The sequence below is a fragment of the Sitodiplosis mosellana genome, unplaced genomic scaffold (genome assembly GCF_009176505.1).
Source record: "Sitodiplosis mosellana isolate CC-2019 unplaced genomic scaffold, AAFC_SMos_1.0 Smas_scaffold_5, whole genome shotgun sequence".
NCBI lineage: Eukaryota > Metazoa > Arthropoda > Insecta > Diptera > Cecidomyiidae > Sitodiplosis > Sitodiplosis mosellana.
The window spans coordinates 742642-766770 of NW_022595248.1; the positions used below are offsets into that span (position 1 = coordinate 742642).

At 35.7% G+C, this 24129-nt stretch overlaps 3 protein-coding genes across 6 annotated transcripts in view; 2 read left to right on the top strand and 1 right to left on the bottom strand.

Annotated features, from left to right (window-relative positions):
- Positions 1 to 830: 830 nt before the first annotated feature.
- The window catches only part of LOC129567191 (uncharacterized), a 36610-nt gene continuing 13311 nt past the window's right edge, over positions 831 to 24129 (top strand). Inside the window, exon 1 of one of the 4 annotated variants that reach the window (XM_055443851.1) lies at positions 831 to 1346. In XM_055443851.1, coding sequence (XP_055299826.1) covers positions 1319 to 1346 — 28 coding nt within the window. In that variant the 5' untranslated portion in view covers positions 831 to 1318. Of the gene's footprint in view, positions 1347 to 21379; positions 22654 to 24129 lie in introns of those variants that run through there. The other 3 variants (XM_055443849.1, XM_055443853.1, XM_055443850.1) reach the window with 3 other exon arrangements.
- Positions 12963 to 14100, top strand: LOC129567194 (keratin-associated protein 5-3-like). The gene is made up of 2 exons (XM_055443857.1): positions 12963 to 13520; positions 13590 to 14100. Exons 1-2 carry the CDS (start codon positions 13479 to 13481, stop codon positions 13983 to 13985), a joined length of 438 nt encoding a protein of 145 aa, XP_055299832.1. The 5' UTR covers positions 12963 to 13478; the 3' UTR covers positions 13986 to 14100.
- On the bottom strand, positions 17910 to 19146 carry LOC129567193 (sericin-1-like). Its single transcript, XM_055443856.1, has 4 exons — positions 18862 to 19146; positions 18738 to 18795; positions 18350 to 18646; positions 17910 to 18148 (listed from the first exon to the last, which is right to left on the bottom strand). Exons 1-4 carry the CDS (start codon positions 18901 to 18903, stop codon positions 18003 to 18005), a joined length of 543 nt encoding a protein of 180 aa, XP_055299831.1. The 5' UTR covers positions 18904 to 19146; the 3' UTR covers positions 17910 to 18002.

The window sequence follows — 24129 nt, forward strand, 5'->3', positions numbered from 1 at the left end:
TTTTCTAGTACTAATTCTGAGTTCATTATTCTTTGTCTGTCATTTGTGCTGCAAATAAAGTGATTCGTATGAATTATGAAGAAGTAATCGATTTTTTAGTATAGTTTCCGATGGCATGATTGTTGGAATGCGGTCGGAAATACGTACAAAATTGTCTCCCATCCGTTCGACGAGCCGAGAATACTAGACAAAGCCTAAGCGAGTCATAATTTATATAGTTTGATGAATGGTTCTCTTGTTTCGGCGACCGTAAACAATCGCAAAATTCAGGTTAATCCAACATCATCATTACTCAAAATATCCTACGATGAATTGCGATTGTGAGTGGGCAGTGTGGGCACACAACAGTACTTGAATAAAATGTGTATATAGTTAACGATATCTATTTGAGTCTCGTCTTTGTCATTGTTGTCGTCATCACATAAGCAATTGTAGTTGGTGAAGTTGACATTCGGTCAAAATGTTCGGATCAATTTGACAAAGGCACGGCCGTCGCTGTCGCTGCCCTTGCATTGAGAGTATGTGTGCGTGGGTAAAGTGAGAATGTGACGTTGGTCGCGAAGTGGCTTTTATAGGCAAAGAGTACGTAATACACCTCCTTCGTTAATCGTCAACTACCCAGATCGCACTACACCTGTAGATGCTTCAATACACATGCATGACCACTTTTATTACACGATGAGTTGTATGTAGATGTTTTAGTGCCACCGGTCCTAGGCGCTTCGATATACGTCATGACTTTTGCTGTTGTGTGGTTTCTTCTCTTTTTCACAACGAAGTACACGGTTCGGATGGTTTGACTTCGTTCGCTTCAGTATTTTGACACATTCGTGCCAATTAAATTGTTCTGCGTGCCAAGACATCGTGCATCAAACATTTACTCTTTTCATTTCGGCAAAGAAACACGCGTGCGACGTTGATGCGGTCGAAAACGAAACAAACGACAAAGAAAATAGAAATCGACACTTTTCGGCCGAAATACGGTTTTCTACGGTAATTTCGTTGGAATCAATTGTGAGCACCATCCGAAAGAAACGTGAAACGGAAAAATATCCATACATTTTGTGCAAGGAGTCTTTGCCAAAGACGTAAGAAAAGTGGCCAAAAAAGTGGTTTTATTTTCAACGCATAGAGTGTTCACGGTTTAGAGTGAGAAAAGAAAAAAACTAATTCATTAAAATTGAAAAGTTCTCGTTCGAAACAAAACAAAAAATCGAATCCCATTTGGTATTTTGAGCGAATAGTGAATTTCTGCGTAGTATACACGCGAGTGAACGAAGTGAGAGAGAGAGAGAGAGAGTGAGTGTAAACTTCCTGTATGAGAGTTGCCGACCGATTTCCACAAAGTGAGTTTGATACAAAGTTCTTTAAATAAAATTAGACAAGTGCATACTTGGGTAGTAGTGTGTCGAAATCGAAAACCATGAGTAAATTAATTGAAACTTGTAAATCTCTGGCAAGTCAGCAGCTTGCACGTTCAATTGCGCACAAGCGAGCGCGCGCTCGCTCGCTCGCCCGTCCAATTAAATTTAGAATAGCAAATCAACATGTATGTGCTGCAGCAAGTATTTTCGGTGTTTGCGGTGAATGCAATTTCACTTTGATGCGCTCGGGCCCATATGCTCTCATTCAGTCCATCAAATCGTGATTCGCTAATTTAATTTTGCCGAGCACACTACGATATGTATTTGACCTGCAACAGCGAAAAAAGCGGACAATTAAAAAAAATCCAAAATATCCACCCGAAAGTGGTTGTAATTGGTTTAATGATGATGATGATCCGTGTACGGTGGTTCTAATGAATTCGTCACATTACTTTTGAAGAACGGCGAGCATTTTTCTGCAAAATGGCAAGGCCACGGCAGTCGATCGAGTTATTTCTGACTAGCTCATTTGCCTCATCACTATTTGCTTTATCTACGATAAACATCGGAATTTGGCGAATAATTTGAATCGCGTTTCTAGGTTGCCGATCTCTTTTGGCAGCGATTATTTGTTTGCGGCTTTTATTTTATTTGCAAACTTATAAAACCAACCGCAAATTCCCTGTTTGCTCAAAACAGTATTGAATTCCCTCATTCAATTTCGGTGATTTTCCGTAACTTTGCATTTCAAATGAGCTACATATAGTTTATGGATATATTAACATCACGCACCGTAATCATTCATCGGTTTCCGGGATCTTGCGATGGAAATCTCCCGAGACATTGTCATAAATTGAATTCAAGTTTTCAACTTCACGTGGATTGACGAAAAATTGGAGTTGGAAAATCTGGCGGAATATATTTCACTTCCTTGAATGAAGCGATATTATTTTCGACATCGTTGAGATATAGCACGTGTCAAATATTCCACAATTTCAATCATTTATTCATCTGGCATTGGATATATTGGCATGGCAGTCTTTCGCATGTTCTTATTTCGACTTTTGAACTGATGACAACCATTTTTCCTCGTTATCAATATTCAGTGATCACATAGTGGTAATTGAATTTCCATCTGAATGGGCGCGCGCGCGCGCGCTTGTTTGTCGAATCGATTTTATTGTTGCTTTTTCTTGGGTTGGCAAATGAAAAATGCAAAGGTCATGGCCCATGAAAGTGGCCAAATGACGTCATACGCACCCATTCCAATGGCTTTTTCATCGAAGTGGCGATTCGGTGTCACACAATTAAATGGCCATCAATTGGAATTGGAAACAGCGAATTGTGCAGCGAGCGACAGTGTTTCAGGCGCGTCTATTTTTAGCAAATGATTATTATAAATAGTTAATTTGAGGTAATCGTCTCTCTGACACACCGGTGATCAGACGCCGTGTTCAGTGCATGACTAACGCCATAAACTTAATGTGTTTTGATGTTGGCACATTCAAGTGTGCCAAGGTGCCGGGGTGCAATTACAACAACTTGATGTGTTCAAAATGTGTGTCTCACTTTGCGTGTGATGGGATGAACGGCCACATGTACATGGAAAATACCCATGGTAGAAATGTTCCTTATCAATTAGCATTTGAATAACAGAAAAATATTCACCTAATGAAAGTACACATCAAATGATATATCATGATTCGAACGCAGTTTTTCGTCGCAGTATAACAGCATTTTTATCGGTTCTGCTTGATGTCGTTAATCCGTTAATTGAGTCTCGTTCCAAATTTCGAACACTTTTTCTCCCTCCGTCGCAATCTAATCTAAATCATTTTTTTGATAAAACACAAATGAAGCAGCGTTTTGACAAACAATATAAAATACCCTGAATAATATTTTGAATTTATTTTGTGTTCTTTAGTAGATAAAAGCGTTTGGATCAACTTCTCTGACAACCGAGAGCATAAATTAAAAATGAATCAAAACGAGCGATTTAGAGAAATCCAGTTTGAATGTGAGGTAGAGCTTGTTGGTGCTTCGCATCTGTTACTTGAATTCCAAGCATATTTCGTGCATCGTATATTCCGAGCATATGTTATTGTTTGCTTGTCTAATCAATTCACGATTCATTTAACACCGATTGGACTTCTTTGATTCGAATGCGAGATAATTTCCAGAAATGGAAAAATTATTACGCATTCTATGACACCGAGATTTTCGGTTGTTATCACTTGATGTGAGATAAGACTATCGCCACGTAATCACAACCGTCAATCAAGCTCAACGCCTGATTTCCGCCTGAAGTCGCGTTTAAGCTTCGTCACGATTTAAAACTGCGAGGAAAAAAAACCTTCAAATTTGATCAAGTTTTTGTGTTTGATTTCCGTTGTTGTAATATGGTTCAAATGAATCGAAGTCAAATGGAAAAAAAAATTCGGGAAATCACTTAAAACCCATTTTTATTTCTACAAGTCATGACAAAATGGCAATTATGATTGATTTACGCCGTGTTGCCAGCAACCACACTTGAATGATTCGACCGAATGCGATCGCGTATTTGGCATCTATCGCTAATGATCTAACGACCGATTCAAACACCAATGCCAAATGACTTTGTCGAACAACCGAAAAAAATTTAACGCATTTGCTCGTTTTATTCTCGTGTTTCTTCGTTTTTTTTCGACTACGTCAAAACCATATATTTTCGTTATAATTTCATATGAACGCACGTGCTAAAAACTAATAAACACTTTTTGTTTTGGAAATTAACCGCGAATCGCCTTGTCTTTGTTTCTCTTTCATTCGCATTGATTTCGGGGTTTGGTTTTTTTCATTCCGTTGTTTGGAAATCCATTCAGCTTCAACTAATTAAAACAAATTTCGGAAACAGTTTTATCCATTTGGTGTATTATTTGCATTGGCATAAAACTTCCTCAATCCATTTGTTTGACGCACTCGGTTGTATGAACAGACGCAAGCCAAATCGATTCAGGTGTCAATCACTCATAAACCACACAATTCATTTGTTTTGCATACATTTGAAAAAAATGAATGAATTTTTCATATTATAAAATTGGTAGGAGAGACGATGACTCGCTGCTGCGGCAGCAGCAAACACATTTCGACGAACTAAAGCGCTGTTCGTCTATTTACAAATGTCAGCTGACGCAGTTGTGCCTGCTTTTGCAGGCTAAATAATCATGCATTGACAAAGTAATTAATTTTTGTGTGTTTTTTTCCTCTGTTCAGCACTTCATTTGATATACAACCATTTGACGTCATACGCAAGACCATTAAATGAAATAGCCAGGCTTTTTCCTCATTTTTGTCAATTTAATTTTGATTAGGTGTTCACACACCGAATTTGTATAATCAAGCGGGCGATAAACATAATTTTTACAATGACATCGCGTCAAATTATCAATTAGCACAATTTTCGCAGTGATTAGGTTGAAATGCAAAGCGTGGAATTGCGATGAAGCTCATAAGTAATCTACGTTTCATCTAATTTGCGAAAAAAAAGAAAAAAAAAAGAATTAAAATGCCAGACGTTGCTAAAAACTTGAACGTTCCTTTTTTTTCTTTTCAAGCCGAAGCCCATTGAAAATCTCTATATTCCAACGAAAAAACTGTCGATTCAAAACGAATAATATTATGCGAAAAAAACGCACGCTCAGCGCGTCGTCTGATTTCGAAACGAATTGTCAACGTGTTATCACATACATGTGATGATCGCAGAATTTCCTTAGAACGGATTCATGCCCGTCGAATACTCAATTGCCAAATTAATTTCGAAGCTAAAACAACAAAAAAATCTTTAGATTTTCATATGTATACTAGGGTGGTCCAAACTGATTTATCATGGTAAGGTATATGCCCCAAAAGCTGAAAATTAAATTGAGCTCAAAACTAGCTGATTCCCTTTTTCAGATCAAAAAAATGTTAAAATCTAGTGGTCGATAGAGAGCCGTACTTAAAGTGGCTGTTTTTGACCTATTTTTCAACATTATAAATCAGTTTGGACATTAGACCACCCTAATGTATACACACATCGTGCACAATCACGAGTGTTGTTTACTGATGACTTGATTAAAATGTGCACCGCGTGCGCATCGTCTTGTGCAATAAATGTTCGACGCATTTACGCGCCACTCCAAATGTCTCCCCGAAAAAACTGCGTTCTATTTTCGGTGACTTAAGAGCGACCTGTTTGATAATAATAATCACACTTGAGAATAGAAAAAAAATGGTATTATTCTGTTTTAGTCAAGTGCTTTTGAAACACTGATATATCCAGGAATGTGTAATCTTGATGATGATTCTCGCATACATCTCTACCGTCACGTACCATGAGCAATGAGTGAAAAACACGTGTTTATCCAAACAAAATTGTCGAAAAAAATACGGCCGCGTGCTGTGAATGAGAAAAAAAGCATGAAAAATGGAATAATAAGTAGGAATGAAGATTAAATAAATATCATCACGTGTTTACTATCGGAAACTTTCGTTACTACAAAAAATACTGGAATTAAGTCATTTGAGTGAGAAAAAAAAAATACCCAAGCTTAATCATAGTATATCAACAATAAACAAAACATTTGCCGTGAATTTGAGACGTCATCGAAAAAAAAGGTCGGACTATTTACAATTCGCTAGTACAGTTAGAAATTGCGATGAAATCTAAATTTAGCATAACAGTTTTTTTGATGAGTCCAAAGCAGTTTTTGCTGAGTATTTGTTTTGTAGCTTCATTCTTTATCTATAAATTCAGCATTTTTCCCATTCCGTCTGATATGCATTGTGATTCCACTGAAGTGAACGTTAATGCGTGTATTTTTAGCACAACTCTTTACGATGTATCGCAACATTTTAATCATGTTCTTTTGTATTCACATCATTCCAAGTGGTCATCCATTCAAAATCAATCAAATTCACTTAAACCGAAAAAAATAAATGGCCGTTTATTGTGCTTTGTTTGAAACAGTAATTTGTTTGCAATCAGAATATTTGCAATTTAATCTATTGGCGATTTCGAATCGATAAATCATGAATGAGGTTTATGGCTTTTCGAATGGAGCGAAAGAGAGAGAGAAAGACAAAGCGAGTGAGTGAGTGAGTGAGTGAGATAGAAAGAAAAACAGAGAGAAGCAGTGAGGCACTCACTGAGGCAACAATAGAGGAAGAATGAGACGTAAGCAACGAAAAATTGACATTCAAGCGGCTCTCTGTTTCGAAGAACTTTCAATATTTGTGACTGATTTCGCCGCAATCGATTGAGAACCGAAAAACAAAAACACTAAACTACATCGCTCTTCGAAAAGTTATAAACTTTATTTATGATATGCAAAAGGAGTGGAGACGAGAGTCTAAACAATCTTACCTAATTGGTGTTGTTATGAAAACAATATTGAAATTATGTGTAATTGACGCATATCTGCTTCACTACATTTCAATCTATGTTCCTTCGCTGAGCGAAACTATGAAGTGTGACACAGTCACATCCGCCATCGCCACCGCCTCATGTCACACCAAAATATATTTCTCCCTGGCTCAACTATTACCGAGCGTTTACCTGTTGACGTTAAATAATTCATAAAATGCGTATACATTTTCTTGTTCATGTATGAACTGTCGTTATAAATCTGTGAATTATTCACATTTTTGACGCGTACAGCATGCGCCTAGCACAACAAAACAATGACGTCGGTTCAGTGTAAATCATATGGTCGACTATTCGGCAGAAGAACATATATCATTTTCATTGACTGAGGAGAATATATTTGGATTTCATAACATTCCAATAATCAACCGAGTGTTTGTCAGAGAATCTAAAGTGAGTTTCGATACCGTGGCAACCGATGACACGCACAACCATTCGTATGAGCTGATAAAAACAGTTTTTGGGCTAGATCAGTATTCAAATGCGAAGAATAACAAACACCTCAACACAAACACACACACATAACAACAATAAAAAACGGTATTCTTATTCGTAAATTATTTCGAAAGGTCGTATAACAATGATACACACAGAAAAAAGAGCACGAGATGGGTCTGTTGAGATTATTGCGCAATCTGTTGAAAAGAATCGTTTGTATGTCAGCAAACAGCAGAGCAAAACGAATGAAAAACTCGCTTTTAAATGTTATGCTAATGATTTTGGAGGTAGAAGATATGGCAGTTTGTGCCAGTTGGATAGACAATCCACACACACACACAACGACCTACATTGTCTGTTACCGTTCGAGCTGAACTTGATCAAGATAAGCCAAAAATTCATCAACGCCATTTTCAAAGTCAATATTTAATTTGATTGCTTCATTTTAGCTCGAAAAAATGTTCATCCAAAGAATTGTCGCCGTTTTGAATTGCTTCGTTTCTTTCTGTCGCTTTGTTTTTTTTTTCGAATGCCCACTTCGTACAAAAATATGAAGAATGCCAAATTTTGAAGTTTTTTTTTCTCTTTATTTCTCAGTTTGATTAATTTTTTGCTAATAAAATATTTATTAATTTCTGCATGTTTTTTTTTTTGGTCTCAAACGACGAAAATGATAAATGTCTTTCGATTGTTGCTCTTCAAATTAAGCAGCTGGTTCAGATCGCATTGAAGAAAAATATTTGCTAATTAATTAAAGCAGATCACTCACGGAGTTAAGCTTACGTCAACCAACGAAAAAATCGAGTCGATCGATACAGTGTAAATGACGACGATATTTGAAGTTCAAACATTTATCAATGAATGCTATCGACCTTTTTGGCTATAATTCAAAATATTTGTCTTTCGACTCGTAAGTTCTTGTTGTTCATAATTCGAATCGATCGAACAGATGCCAAATTTATGGAGAGCTTGCGACATTGACGCGAAATCTTAACCACAGACGCACTCACACATGAAACAAAAAATAAAAGAAATGTAAACATTAGTCTCTGTTCAAAAAAAAAATGTGTCAATTCAAATACATTGTTTGGATCGATGTTGATTTATCTCTCTCTGTGTCCATCGAGTAGAAAATTCTGTGCAAATATCGATTGTTGTATGGAATGTAAACATTGACTTTTCTACAAATGACCGCACTGTGAACTTCAACAGGCTGCGAGCTTCAACACACACAAACACCTTATTTCGTTTTTGTGCAGCTATTTTTAGCGAATGCTCTACGAAAAGAGAGGCAACGTGAGTGAGAGAGAGAGAGAGAGGGACAAAAAGAATCAACATTTTGATGTTTGAGCACACTTGTCGACGATTATGAGCTCCCCTCGAATAAATGACAGAATCACCGTGAATTGGCGTCATTTTCGCTCACAAATGTGTTGTGATAACCTTAAAACTGCATTTTTTTTCTCGCATTATTCAAATGGTTGCCATCAGTGTGTGAGTGTGGATGTGTGCCCATTATTTTTGACATTGTGACTAATATCTTCACGAAAATGACATAATTTAGTTCTCACTTGTTTCGCTTGTTGATTGAAACCGTAATGGATGAATCGAATAAAAGTAATTTCGTTCTTTCAACGATTTGTATTATCACATTAGCTCAAGTGCAATCACATTTAGCCGATAGGTGTTAAATTAGCACAGTTAATAAACTCGGAATTTGATCCATTGTTGGCATATTTTGCACGTATTTCAACGCATTTTTTCTCTCGCAAACAACATCACATCAAAAAGTGATTTGATGTTTTTGTGTTCACATTCTTTTGAATCGAAATCAGCAGCAAAGTGGATTTGGCATGGCGCCAAATTATTGTCGGATTTTCTCTCGGAATGAAAACGAAATGGAATGTGGCAAACAGAGAAAAGCATACAAAAAAAGAGAGAAAAATAAGTTCAACGCCGCAAAATAAACAAAAACATAAGAAAAACAACCGAAAGTCAAACCAAAGTGTTCAATATAGTAAAAATGTTTGACCGGCCATTCACATGGAACGTGAAAATTCTGGGTTTCAGCTGCAAGTGTGTGAGTGTGAGCGTGTGTGATGAAAATACGGTTGTGTTGATGATCGGTCTCAATGAGCAGCCAATGATGAGATAAATATTTGAACGCATTGTGGTCACCCAAAAGGCAATAACATTAAACAAACTAATGCCGCTTGCATCATATGGCTCTGCCGATTCAAATGTAATAACACTATTTCGATTGATCGTCCAGAATCGGGGCTCCATTTTATTACGGGAATAGCAGTAGTCTGGCCCGAAACCACTTCACAGCATTCAAATATAAGCGCACACGCATTCATAGAGAGAGAGGCAAACGAGCCAGTGGGAATGAGAGAGAATATCGCCGTGAACGATGACCACCGAGAGTCCAACAGAACAGACGACGACAACGTCATCGGGCACATATTGATTTTAAGTGTTTCAACAATAATTTACAGAGACCAGTAAATTGCCCAGAGAATATTTACGATGAACTCCACTTTATCAAACTATTACGTGTATATTAAATGAAGATGCCGATGTCCAAGTGTATATATATAAAATAGAATCGTGTAGCTTTCGAATCGAGTCAAGTGTATTCAAACTGCTCGGCAGTGGCAGTGGCAGTAGTGGTTGAAATGTTTATTGACATTTTATTAGGCAGTATTTGCTCTTGATGTTTACCGTTCAACAAACGAAAATATTTTATCCAATATTTTCCTCATGTGTCCAACACCGAGCCAACACATGTGTATATTTTCAAATGGGCAAGAGGTGGATTGACATTCGATATTTATGTGTTTAGTGTTTTCTGCAGGGAATTTAAAAAGTTTTCCGCAACTTTTTTTGTTGGTTCGTTCATTTGAGCGTCTCTCATATGTTTCACTCGTAAAATATGGATAAAGTTTCAATTTTATTCACAAAGTTGTAAAATCAATCATGGGCATCTCTCTTGCTCGCTTAAGTGAGCTGTGATCGAGGCCAGATGTTGTTTATATTCTTTGTTCTTGACCATCCCATTGACTAATGCATTCACACCTGTCAATAACAAAGGCTCCAATTTTATTCTTTACAATTTAAATTCAATATAGGAGAGTAGAAAGGAGCCGCAATCTGTTTTTATTGCCATGCAAGATAATTTATGAGTCAAATGAAATAAATTCACTGCTTTTGTTTGCAAAATGATTACGGATTGCCTTCACTCATTGGCTATGTATGATATCGCATACGCTGGTGATACGTTTTTGTGTTTGTGCCATTCGGGTTGAATGGCACGTGCAAATAAAATATGAAACCATGCACTTTTATCAGCAGCTTTAATCATTTTTTTCGACGCGCTCGCTGAATGCGACAAAATGATTGACTTCGGCGACGACTTCTGTTTGTCATTTGCATTTTATACATATGATTTGTATTTGCTTTTCATCCAACTCTTCGTTCTTTCACTGCGATCTAGCACAATTATTTACGGTGATAATTACTTTATTTGCACCACCGACGCGCTCCTCTCTCAAAAGCGACATGAATTGAAAAGCAAAGAAAAGGAATATTTGAACAATGTCTTCTATTTAATCGAAGAACAATGCATGTTTGTTTGTCTGCGCTGGCAATCGCTAATCCATCGAGAACCTTATCATGTTATTTATGTTCAGTAGCAGCCACTTGGCAACCAACAATTGAAAATTGGACAGAAATGCATTTGTTCCCAAGACGAAATTCTATGACGATTTGATTGACGTATTTCAAATATGCGCGCACTACGATACTTAAGAACTACAAATCTCAGTTCAAGTGTACACCTCTCTTTGGTTCCATTTTCTTATATATTGCTTTTAACACGTGCCGGCTCAATTTTTTCAAGTTGATTTGTTCGAAGCAATGCAATTGTTTGTTGCAATAAATGAAGACGTTTCTTTCTTAGTAATAAATGAAAACAAATCGGCAATGGAAACTGATAAAATTCGAAATTTTTTAAAAAATTGAACCATAAAAATGGATGGCACTTGAATTCACTTGACGCATGACCACCGAAACGGTACAATAGATATTTCGATCACACAGTGATTTTTACCGTCAATGAAAAAAGTCATGAACATCAGGAGATGTCATAAATACACACCGATTATTAAATTCATTGTAACGGTAACTCGATTTTTTTTTTTGCTACTGGCGAGTAAAATTTCGTAGTATTTGTGTTTGAATTTAAGTTTTAACTCAAGTTTATTCTTTACTCAAGACGGATTTTTGCTCAAATTTTCTGTCTATATTCAACTCTCCCGAATGACATAGGAACACCGTCGACTTATTGATAGATTCGATGTTATCTGACCGTAACCGGGGATTTCAATCAACACTTCAGATGGCTGTTCGGAAAAGGTAAACAATACTTTCATCAATATACACTTTGATTCAAGTGTAAAAAGATGGGTGTACGTTTTTGCCAAAAATAAAAATAACTCATAAAATAGTCAAAAGAGAAAGAACAAACTGGAAAGACCAAAAAAGTAAAGGGCATGTGTAAATCATGTAATCCGAAAATTTTGTAAACACCTTAACCCGCATCCATCCTTTGTATCAAATTGATACAAATTTCAAACCAAAATTATCAACGTCGAAATCTACCCGAAGAAGTGCTCACACGGTTTTAGTGTTTCTGGGCGAAATGTAGGCCTTGGTATAAACGACATTTGTCGAATGGAGTCAAAACTCTCTGGGCACCCCTTCAAGGAGATTTTATCCTTGGGAAATGGGGAGTTTTTGTTCATAATAATGAATTAGCACCTTTTCAATGACGCATGACTCATTTGCATTATATGCGCTAAAAAAGTTCTGTCAAATTATGAAAACTAAATTCCATCGATGAAATAGATATTAGGTGATTTCACAATTGTGGGGATAGAGTGACCCCAAAGGGGAGAGGGGGGTAAACGTAAAATTTCGAATTTTTTGTATGGGGACTCCCACAGGGGGGCATTTGGGGAGCCTATGAATCGTCTGAATAGAATCTTCTAATTAAAATAATGGTAGTTGGTCATACCAATGGAGGCGCTAAAATGGGTCTAAACGGTCGAAAATAGTGTTTTTCATTTTTGACCCCCCAATTTTGGGACTGCGTTTGTGGGGTTAACAGGGCTTGCAGGAAATTTGTGAAAAATGCATTTAGACTAATTTGGGGCGTAGATTCCAAATTTTGAGGTCCTGACCCTCCCCCTTACTCAGGGGGGGATTGGAGGGGGCTTCCCCATTTTGGGGATCAAAAGAGGGGGTTGAGTGGGATATCATTGGATTCCTCGTAAAAAATTATATAGATTTGATAGTATGGATAATCCATATCCCCAAGGTCCAAGACATTACTGCAGCTCCATAAATAGGGGGGTATTATATACCTCCTATACTATCCTACAATTTTGACAGTCGCTTTTAATTATTTTTACTTTTTTGTTTCTTTCTATTCAAAAATAAATAAATTTTGATAATCAGTTAAAAAAACCAAACAAAAAATCATTACGATGGGAGTTTACGGCATTTTTTTCTCTTGTATCAAATTGATACATAGGGATATATTTGATTGGAATTTTGAGGGATGGATGCGGGTTAATCTTGATAAAAATGTGAACATTCTGGACAATATGATTTCGGGGAACTCTAGAAAAAAAAATCGTATTGAAAACGGACACTTGATCTAATTTTGGCATCATTGCGGCTCGACGATTATAAAGTTATCAATAAGAATTTCGATTGAAAATATCCATTGCGTCCATTGAATTGAAGTAAAATTTCCATGAACATTTTTATGGAAATCCATTGATATCGGATGTAAGTAACTAGGTGAACATAAATTAATATCTACACGTGGTGGCATGGCTATTGTTATACCAATGAAACCATAAACCTTCGCAATTGTTTACTCATTCTGTTGGTACAAAGGGATGCTTTGTTCCGTGTCCATTATACGCGTTGAAACAATGGAACGGATGCCTGAATTAAGTTAATAGTAATTATGTTGAATGAATCGTTTCACATTGTTCGATTGCATTGAAATGGCGATCTAAATGTGTGCTAATTACTGTATAATCGACATTGATTCCAAGCGGAGAAATTCGGTATAAATAGCCGCGAAAATTAATCGAACAGCATCAGTTACAATTGCAATTGTAAGAGAAAACATTCCAAAAAAAAAAAAATCAATCAAAATGAAATTCACTTTGGCTTTAATCGCTCTATTCGCTTTGGTCGTAAGTTGGAATGGATTTTGAAAGAAGTGGTCAACGAAAAAATAAATTTTTTAATCGGTCATTTTTTAGGCTTTCACCGTTGCTTTCCCGGAACCATCTGCTGAGCCCGAACCAGAAGCTCTCGCTGAACCAGAACCTTCGCTCGAAAGTAGCGGTAGTGCATGTGGTAGCAGCTCATGTGGTGGTAGTTCAGGCGTCGCAGCAGTACAAAAAGCTTACATTGTCGCTCCATTGAGCTCATGCGGGTCATCATCATCATTATGCTGTGACTCGGGATCTTCAAGCTGTGGATCATCTAAATGCGGCAAATCACGTAGACGTCGTTCAAGTGGAAATTGCTGCAACTCTGGATCATCGAACTGTGGATCCTCGAGCTGTGGATCGTCGAACTGTGGATCGTCGAGCTGTTGTAAATCGCGCAAACGCCGTTCAAGCTCATGCTCATCATCGAAATGCAAGTGCTAAACACTTCAGCAGAAATCGACCGATCTAAAAGTTGAAATTGGCCACGGAAATGACAAAAATATCGTACATATAATTTATTGCCTATTTATTTATGAATGCATTAAATCAATTAAATAAACACTTCAAAATTAGCATCAAATCCAATGTATTTTACTCGATTACTTCGAACAAGCTGTTAGTAACAGTTGTTTCATGTGATCATATCATTTCATTGTTCGAACAATGATCATTGAACATTCACTTTAAATAATTCAAATCACCATTGCACAGCACTTAGTCAAGTGGTCAATGTTGAAAGTGATAAATCAAGTTAACCGTAAAATATTTCATAACTTTTGGTTGTCAGCCCTTGCAATTTGTGCACCTTCTTGCAGTTTTCTTATCACTTTGTATCAAGCGTTTGTATTGTTGCTCATCGACAGCAGGGGATTATTTTCAAGAGTCTTGTTTATCAAATTAAATCGATCGTCTATTTATAAAACACTTGAAAAATACGCTTCGTGGTGCCGTAGTAATGTCGAACTAAACGACTCTCGTAATTAAACAAATTTAGAATGGTTATGCAGATATAATAAGGAAATGGTTTCATTTTGTTTCCAAACGAAATCGGAAACATGATTTTTCAAATGATGTCACTTGTTGAAGCCACATTTTTATTAAAATAATAAAGATAATCTTCGAAATTAGTAGTCTTTGGTCATCATTTAAAAATTATTTTTGATCTCGAAATCAGGTTTCAATATTGATATACACAAACGGCTAGATCAAAGTCTATGAAATTATTTTAAAAATAGCCCAAATAGTTATTTTCAATCGACAAGTCCATTGAAAATTTCCTTCCCCAATGGAAATAGCCAAAGTTGAGCGAACGGAAAATCATAAGCTGAAATACATGACATGCGGTGAAACACCGACGAATCGGTGAACTACACATTGTTATGAATTATCAACTGATTTATGATAAACTCGTTTTTGTCCATCGACCTCTTCAGATTCTTCTATTCGGGTTTAGTTGAAATAACCAATTTAAGTGAACAACCGGAAGCACCATAAGTAGTCAAACGACGTAGTTTTTAATACAAAACGACTTTAAATTTGATGCTAATTTTGAAATGGTAACATTTTCTTTTATTCTCATTGACACTGAATGTTTATAAATAAATATGCGATAAATAAATGGAATCGATTGAAGATCGAGCCAGAGATAACTGGCTCTGGTAGGCAATTTTAGTCATTGTTGGAAACTCCGGTCGAAGTGCTTAGCATAATTTGCATGATTTATATCGAACATCAACATACCAAGAGTCAGACAATGTTGTCAGACAGAAGCTTTTTGAGATTCATTATTCCGTCACAAAACTTTACATGAAAAGATTTATTAAAAAATCACACTACATATAGTATGTCCAGGCCTTTTTCGATCACAAATACGATATTCGCAACGGCATAAGGTAGAGATTAGTCCCGTAACCAAGGTCGTAACCATTTCCGAATTTAAAAATGATGTTCAAATATATGCATTTCAATTGACGTTACTTCTTTCATAATTCTCTCGAACAAAATAAACATGAAGGTGCTTACGATAAATAGTTTTATCTCATCAGTATGAAATAGGTATCATATATAATTTGGAATAAATCTAAAATGGTCAGATAGAGTCTAATTTGAACCGAATACTTTCTAATCTGGCCCAATGGATGGCCCTAATCTGAACAAGAATGACAATTTGAGCAGATAATTGTATTCCAAATTGGCCAGATAAATTCCAAAAAAGGTCAGAGAAACTGTTGAACTTTTTTTAATTGTCTTATCATAATTAACAGTGAACAAAGTTTATTCAATTCAGTTCTTGCTGATAATTTCCTTCTGAATAAACGAATCACGTCAATTGCTCATGTTCTTCTACGTCGACTCCAAGTGGTGGATGCAATGCATATGTCTTTTTTTTATTAATTGAAAAGCTATAATTCAAGCACATTTTCTTGATCATTCATTGTCGTTGTGTCTTGTTAGAACAGAGAACAATGCTTATTGTTGTGACGCTGTGATAAGACATTCATGCCTATATAATGTTTGGTTACAGTTGTTGGACAAAAAAGTCGTACAAGTAAAAAGAAGAAGTTAATTTTGAAATTGGGTTGGCACATGTTGCCTTCGATAGATCTCTATTGTGATTTCGTTAATTCAATGCATCTACGTCTTTAATATAAATCAATGGATAGTGATATCAATCTAAAAAAATGTAGACAACAAGAAAACAGAATTTGCGCGACAGAATCATGGCTTTTCAAGTAATTATCAATGAAAATCTCACAATGAATGACAAAAAGGGATCATTCAATACAAATATTTGCACGCTTATTCCATATTTCTTGTGATACATACGCAGACTTCATACATTGTATTATTTATATATTGTTGTCATATATACCAAAATGTCTGAACAACTTGAGTTCTCTTTATATTGAAAGAAAAAAAATCAAGTGCTTTTGTCCAGACGTTACATTTTAAGATTGTCATACTTGATTTCGGTGCCGTATTTCATTCGGTTTTTCTGGTTTATCTTTCTCTCGAAATGTATACTATGTTTGCCAAGCGCTTATTTCAAGATTCAATTATAATCTAACGTCAATAAGATATGGTTCACAATTCTGACGAATTTTATGAATAAATGCTTTGAAGTGTTCGCATTCATTTCTTTCATAAGCTGCAATCAAATTCATTTATCAACTCTCGTTTTAATGATCAAAGGCAATGGCCAAATCACATGTGATCGCAACTTCAATTCATTCAATAGATCGCACGTGATATCAATCACGAGTTTTGAAAGAAATGGGCATGGCCAAAGAAATTTTGGTATTCGATTATTAGGAATTTTTGTGTATATTACGTATTAGGTTTTTTTGAAGAAGGAACGTGATAAATATAGACATTTTGCGCTTTTTGGTATTGATTTTTAGTCGAAACAAATCATTTGTTTTGATTACAAAATGCCATTTGCAGAATTTTTCAAATCAAAAATAGTGAAAGAAAACACTGGATTTTTCAAGCAGTTTTTTGATCATTGAGTCAGTTTTAATTGTAATAAAAAAGGAAATAAATAAAGTTTATATATTCGGCTCGGTTAAAAAATATTTTAAATAACAAGCTTTGGAACGATGAGCAGCAAGCTGATCGTCTTATACGACATGTTCTGCACCACAACTTGATTTATATTTAATGGTTTTGCATTCATAGCTTAGCGCACCGCATGAGTCACACGTGGACAATGTTTTAACTGGAACGGCACAGTTCGAACAACCTCGTTTGCAAATTGGTTCTGGATCACAGAAAAAATATTCGATTGATAAAATCAAAAACTAGTTTGATTGCTAATAAAATGCTATCTTACCTGGATCAGCGACTGCTTCTGGCACTGGTTCGGGAGCAAGATAAATTTTTGATATGGCCTGGTGAAAAAAAGAAAACCAGTTTATTCAATTTAGTTACAGTTATTATGAATCATCAACGTATAATCAAGCCGAACCGCTCTATTCCACAGCGTGTGAATACGAATTTCGTTTTGTTTCCAGTATTAAATTGAAATATGGCAACTGACTTTTAAGGTAATTTTAAGCCATGTATTTATAGCAAACAAATTCCACTGGTAAGTGAGAATAGTGTGACACTTTTCCATCCAAAATTGTTCCAATGAAACAAAGAGATTATGGATTCCATAATCTGGAATCCATAATATGGAATAATCCAAAATGTTGAATGATTGATTGATTGATTTTCGAGGTGAAGAGTTTTGAATAAACGTTCAATTGAATTTTCATTTAAGAAGACATTCGATAGAATACAAAGATCAAATTCGTTTCTTTTGAAATAAGTCAATTGTTTATTTTGGCCAAATCAAAATGACTGCATGTCGTATAACTAAATAATAAATAAAATGCAACGATTTAAATAGCGCTAGTTCCATAAAAGTGATTGCCGTTTTTCGTTTGCCAAAGCCTGAGATTTCTGTCATTGCATTTAACAGCAGCAGCTGGATGATGACGATCTTTTGCATCTACGGGAGCTAGACGAACCACCGCTCGATGATCCGCAGCTCGATGAACCACCACTCGATGATCCGCAGCTCGAAGAACCACCGCTCGATGATCCGCAGCCCGATGAGCCTGTTGTAGGAAGGGAAAGTAATTAGAATCCATCGGAGATTGGAAAATGCTGGGCATAATTTTGTGGATTCCTTTCAATTAGGAAATCACATTGCAAACCGTTAATTTAATTGGATATCCTCAAATAACCCCATATAAAATATTAAGTTCACGTCAATTGATTTGTATTTAAACGTTAAAATCGAAACCCATTCTACTCACGTTTGCTACGTGAAGATGATGAACCACATGAGCCGCTTGATCCGCTTGATCCGCTTGATCGTTTGCATCTTCTCGATGAAGACGATCCACATGATGATGATGATGAACCACATGAGCTCAATGGAGCGACAATGTAAGCTGTTTTTACTGTTGCGCCGCCTGAACTACCACCACATGAGCTGCTACCACATGAGCCGCTTGATCCGCTTGAGCCGCTTGATCCACTTGATCCGCTTGATCGTCTGCGTCTTCGGGATGAAGACGATCCACATGATGATGATGATGAGCCACTGGAGCCTAAATTACCAAATGTGACATTAATAGAAAACATTTAGCCCATTTTCAATATTTTAAATTAAAATATAAGGATTTTCTCAATTTTGAATACTTGGGGCAGCGAGAGCTTCTGGATCAGCAGCTGGTTCAGGGAAAGCAGCTGAGATAGCCTGAAATGCAAAGAAAAAAACGTTAATTTCTTCTGTGTATTAGCTTTATTGCCGACTTTAACTTACGACCAAAGCGAAGAGTGCGACAAAAGCCAAAGCGAATTTCATGTTGATTGATTTTAATTGTTTTACAATTGCGATTGTAAGAGATATCAATGGTTGACTGATGCTGATCGATCAGATTTGCCGGTTATTTATACCGAAAAAATTCTCACCAAAATTAACGAATTTGTAGAGCAATGATGCAAAATGGGGTCATCTTCATTTAAAATATACATCAATGCTATCACGAACAATTGAATTTTCTAATGAATAGTTTAAAACTATTCATTAGAAAATTCAACTATTAGTTTTCTTATGTGATATTCTTTTGTTCGATTCAATGAACTTATATTTGTATCTTATATTGATTGAGATAATAGAAACTTTTTCTACTGCATCCATTCAATTGACATTAGTTGGCACACCTTATAACAATTGCTACTCATTGAATTTTGTTTACTTGAATTTTTTCCCAAAGAATTTTTGTACATTCAATTTGTGTTTCATTTGATTTTATCATAATTTTGTTCTAAATGTAACGGTTAAGGAGAAATAATGATACACGCCTGTACCTTCAATAGCATTGTGAATTATGAATGTGATGTTTGTAAAACACGGATTCATTCATGGATTTCCGCTTTACGTATATACTTTTAAACTCTCATTTCTGACGCAATTCATTTTCAGCGTAACTAATTTTAAATCAACATGGTTGATTCAACAATGAGCGCGAAACGCGAAGAAAGTATGCTCGCTATTCTCAAGAGAGCAATAGTTCACACTTTTCACTTTCAAGGTTTGAACTATGGCTATACCATTTTTCTTTCTCTCTCATTTGAAAAACGATTCAAAAAATGTGATCGACCAAAAATAGAAATCAAATAGGAAATGATCAAAATTTTATATTCAATCGAACCAGTAAAAGTTTTGAAGCTTGAAGCGGATGGGCTTGAGTGAAGGTTCAATCACTTCATTTTCTCAGCTTTAAAAACAAACAAATCATCTTTTCTACGCTGAACTGATTTAAACACCCGTTGTGTTACCGTTAAATTCATTAAATTTGTGTCAAATGTCTATAGTTTCACTTGAATTATTGCATGACAAATTTAATGATTTATAATGATAAAAAATAATTAAAAATGAACTTTGAATCGTTGGTTGTGAATATTTGGCTTTTCTATTTGTTTTAATTGCCTGAATGCGTGTAAAAAGTGGAATAAATATTATTTTTCAAGAAAAAAAACTAATTTATTGGCATGTTTTTTTTTTATCGCATTAGAATATTTAATTTATATGAAAATTCAAAACTTAAATCAGAATAACAAAAATGTTGCTTGCTGTTGGTAAAAGCGTTTTTGCTTAAAGTGGTCATGGAATAGCAGTCAATTTTGACTTTACGTTTTCTTTTTTGATACGAGATACTTTTTCGATTCAAGTAAGCCACATAAGCTTATGTGTAAAATAAATCAAGTGTTTTATCTAGTCATTCGAAGCAAAAATTTAAATCCAATGTTTTAACTGTATGTTGATATACCAATTGTTTCGATTCCGGGATAAGAAAGAGTGTAAATTATTCTTCTTTTGTTAAAGATATTAATATCTTAGCCAATTAGCTAAATTTGATATTTGATCATTATTAAAACTTCATCTGCTGTGTTTGAATTTGTCTTTGATCTATTTACACTAGTCATGCGATGACAATGGAATTGAACATGAGTCGGGATGCGATTCATCGTGATGAAATGTTGTTTACACTTTTCGCTTTTATCGAGATGCCGCAAAATAAGTTGAGAATGTTTGATGTCATCGTGTCTAATATTAAAACACGGCCATTAAGACGTTTATAAAATTATAACATAGTACGTCATTGGTGGCATCGTTGTGATAGCGCTCAATCACCTCTTCAGATAAAATCGTATCGATATCAAATACGTGATTGCAATCATTCAATTATAAGTTCATTTCGAAATAATCATGTGGAATTGAGTGAGAATGATTGTTGCTAATTACATCAAATTGAGTTCCAGAAGAAGTTTTGTATCTCTCTGCGTCAAGTTTAACCTGTTCATATGAGCCGGATTTTGTCTGTCTCAAAAATGTGTTTGAATATTTCAAAAATTTCACGCAATTTTATATTTCAATATGAAAGTTGAGAGAAAAACGGTGTTGATAACAAAAAAACTTGGATAAATAAACCTGACATTCCCAACATAAAACTCGCTAAAAATAGAATACACATTTCATGAATTGCAAAAAATCATATAAACCTTTCAACAGCTCGTTCAATATTGTGTTTTTTTCTTCTCGTTTTTACTCAACTCGTTTTTTTCGCTCATTGTATTTTGTGTAGTAAAGCTTGGAATGCAAAGCAATTGTTTGAGTCTGATCAGTCAGCTGAGCGCTGTATCGTTCGCTCCGTCATACGAACGTACGCATGCGAGTTTGTGTATTTCAATTTCACTCAATTCATTCACTTCAAGCCGTTCGTGTGATCGTTCTCGCCGTTGGCCATTGTTATTGTGCTGTTTGGTGTTGTTTTGTATTGCTTTCGGTTTCACACAAATCGTTAATCATCACGACGGTTTGAGCACTTTTCGAGGCACGGCGGCGTGTGAGTGTGTGCGTGAGCGGCTTGAGAAAGCGAACGAGTGCGCGCAACGTCAAAAAGCGACTCGATGCTTATTAGCAACAGTTAAAATAAAATTAACTTTAGTTGCGTACACCGTCTTGCCAAGGTAGCAAGCCAATAATAGTGGTATCACGGCGTTGAAATATCGTGTTCAAAACCTTTAAATCCGAATGTCCAACTAAGAAAGAAGAAGAAGTATTATACTCTTGTCTGCCCGTTGCATTTAGAGAAAGAAAATTTATCGTGTGAATTATCGTATTCCGTGTGTATTTTTGTGTATAGCCCAACAGTTCAGTGGTTTTTTGTCTCGCATATTCGAAATACAACCGAAAAAAATCGTATTTTGTCATCGGAGATTTAAACTTGTCCAGAAAAAACGGTTACCAAGAAAAATACACACCATCGATTCGAATCCATTAATCCCAGAAGATACAGTTAGTTCTGTGCGTTGTGAAGAGACTAAACAAAGTGTTTTTTTTTGCTCGTGTGTGATAAAAATAACACCGAAATTTGGAAAAGCGGCTGTCGCATATCATTTCCACTTGCACACAAAAAATAACGCATTTTTATTTTCGGACCAACGATCACTTCATATTTTCCACTCTTCGGTCGGAGAACAAGAACAAGTAAGAACATTCGGTTGAGAAATTGACACGATTCGAATTTTTCGTTTGTGTGAACAAAACGAAAAATAAGCCCAAAAACCAGCAAAATAACTTGAAGCATTTGCATTGTGTGTACAAATGAACAAAGTGTTTTCTGATTAAAATCTAGTTCTGTTTCTGGTGGATTTTTGTTTCCTCGAGTTCATAAAAATCCGTACAGATTGTGTATGTGTGTGGTGAACGTAGAAATAAAAACTTAAAGTACGAAGATCGTGAGCGTGTATCTTGTGAACGGACAGAGAGCGCATGCACTCTGACGAGAATTTATTAATAAAAACGCATTAATAACCGGCCACGCAAAATCTCTTTTAGCCGCGGCGCACCGACCAAAACCATCGGCTCTCTTTCACAATCGCAATAGCAAGAGCACACACCGTAACCAGTTACAATAAATAATTTTTGGATCAAGTGTACGGCGAGCGACGACTCTCATTCGCCGTGTTATTTGTTTGGTGTTCGGTTCTGGATGATAAATTGAAATGTGCTACATTCTAGCTAAATATAGAAGGCGATACAGTTTCGGTAAAAAAAAATACACACACATATACACTCCAAAAAAAAAAATACATTCTTTTTGAAACATTTTCACATTGATATATTTTTCGTGTTGATCATAAGATTTCTGTGTTGTTGTTATTCAGTAGTCGTTTTCTGTTCCATTTAATCATCAAATTCATGGTTCGTTCATCGGGTTTTAGAATTGGTTATTAATTTTAGTGTATTTTTTTTTTTTGGACTTGATGGCATATGCTATCATATCATCAAATATTTGTAGCATGACCAACAATTCATGTATGTATTTGTATGACGTGTTACCAAGTAGGAAATTTCGCAATTAAACGAAATCCAACTGGATCAATACACAAATCTGTTTCCAGCCCAAAAAAATATAATCATCACCACCATCAATCACATCATTCGATGAATTCATTTGATCCCATATAGAGAATTTTTCTTTCGCTTGGAAAAGTGTTGAACACTTTTTTTCTCGTTATTTGTATTTTCTGTTAGCCAATGCCAAAACCGCTGATTCGACGTATTGAATTCCGAGTTTTTTTTTCTCTTTCCGAGATAATCAAAACGGTTTGTTCTTTTTTGAATAATCAATTCAATTTGACACCCATCGAAATTGTCGCGTTCACGAATTTTTGTAAATATTTACTAATTTGCTGCGACACAACGACACACTCACATGCGAGAGGAGGGAAAGGAAAAAAAAACACCGGCGCGTTCGCTGTTGACACACCCGACTGTTGCACGCCATGTTGTTAAAATGGTCGAATCGGATTTTTTGTTTGTTTGTTTATTAACTGCGTGAAACATTGTTTAAAATAAGTGAAACAATGTGCAATTGCGAATTCAGAAAATGCAATCGATACAACGCATGGAATTCACATTCACTCGCACTGATTGTTTATTGTTATGACGGGCAATCGATTGATATGCCGTATTATTTGTAACGAGATGTGATTTTGTTTTATTTTTATTCCAGAGAGAGAGAGAGATAGGGAGAAATGCTCTTTTTTGCTCTCTATATGAGTCAAGTCTCGTTCATTTCAGTCTGTGACAGTGTCGATCGATTATAAAATCCATTGTGGATTTGTTAATAGAAATTAACAGCTTGTCAAGTGTCAATTATCAAAGAGATATTATTCAAACCGCAGAAACGTTAGACGATAACATCGATCATAATAATAATCCATTAGACTAGTACGTTACGCGAGAGAGAGAGAGAAAAAAAGAGTGTTAAAATCCAGTTTACGATTAAGTACCAATTTGAATTACCTTGTGCTCGGCTCGGCGACACAATAGTCACAAGTAAACACACACCAATACAATGGCAATAGCAAAAAGTAAATTTATAAAAATAGTGCGACTGGTTTTTTGCCAATCCCATCGCTTCAATGTAGAAAGGAAAAAAACAGTCACATGCCATTGCAACTGCTATTCATTCTCCGGTCTTATCTTCGACTCATTCCGAGATGTTCATGTGTTTTG

Excerpts from the sequence above, each read along its gene's own strand:
- LOC129567193 (XM_055443856.1), bottom strand. The coding sequence starts at position 18,903 with ATGAAATTCGCTTTGGCTTTTGTCGCACTCTTCGCTTTGGTC. Across the intron at positions 18,796-18,861 it reads TCGCACTCTTCGCTTTGGTC|GCTATCTCAGCTGCTTTCCC; the intron begins GTAAGTTAAAGT and ends TTTGCATTTCAG. Across the intron at positions 18,149-18,349 it reads ATCATCTTCACGTAGCAAAC|GCTCATCGGGCTGCGGATCA; the intron begins GTGAGTAGAATG and ends TTCCTACAACAG.
- LOC129567194 (XM_055443857.1), top strand. The coding sequence starts at position 13,479 with ATGAAATTCACTTTGGCTTTAATCGCTCTATTCGCTTTGGTC. Across the intron at positions 13,521-13,589 it reads TCGCTCTATTCGCTTTGGTC|GCTTTCACCGTTGCTTTCCC; the intron begins GTAAGTTGGAAT and ends GTCATTTTTTAG.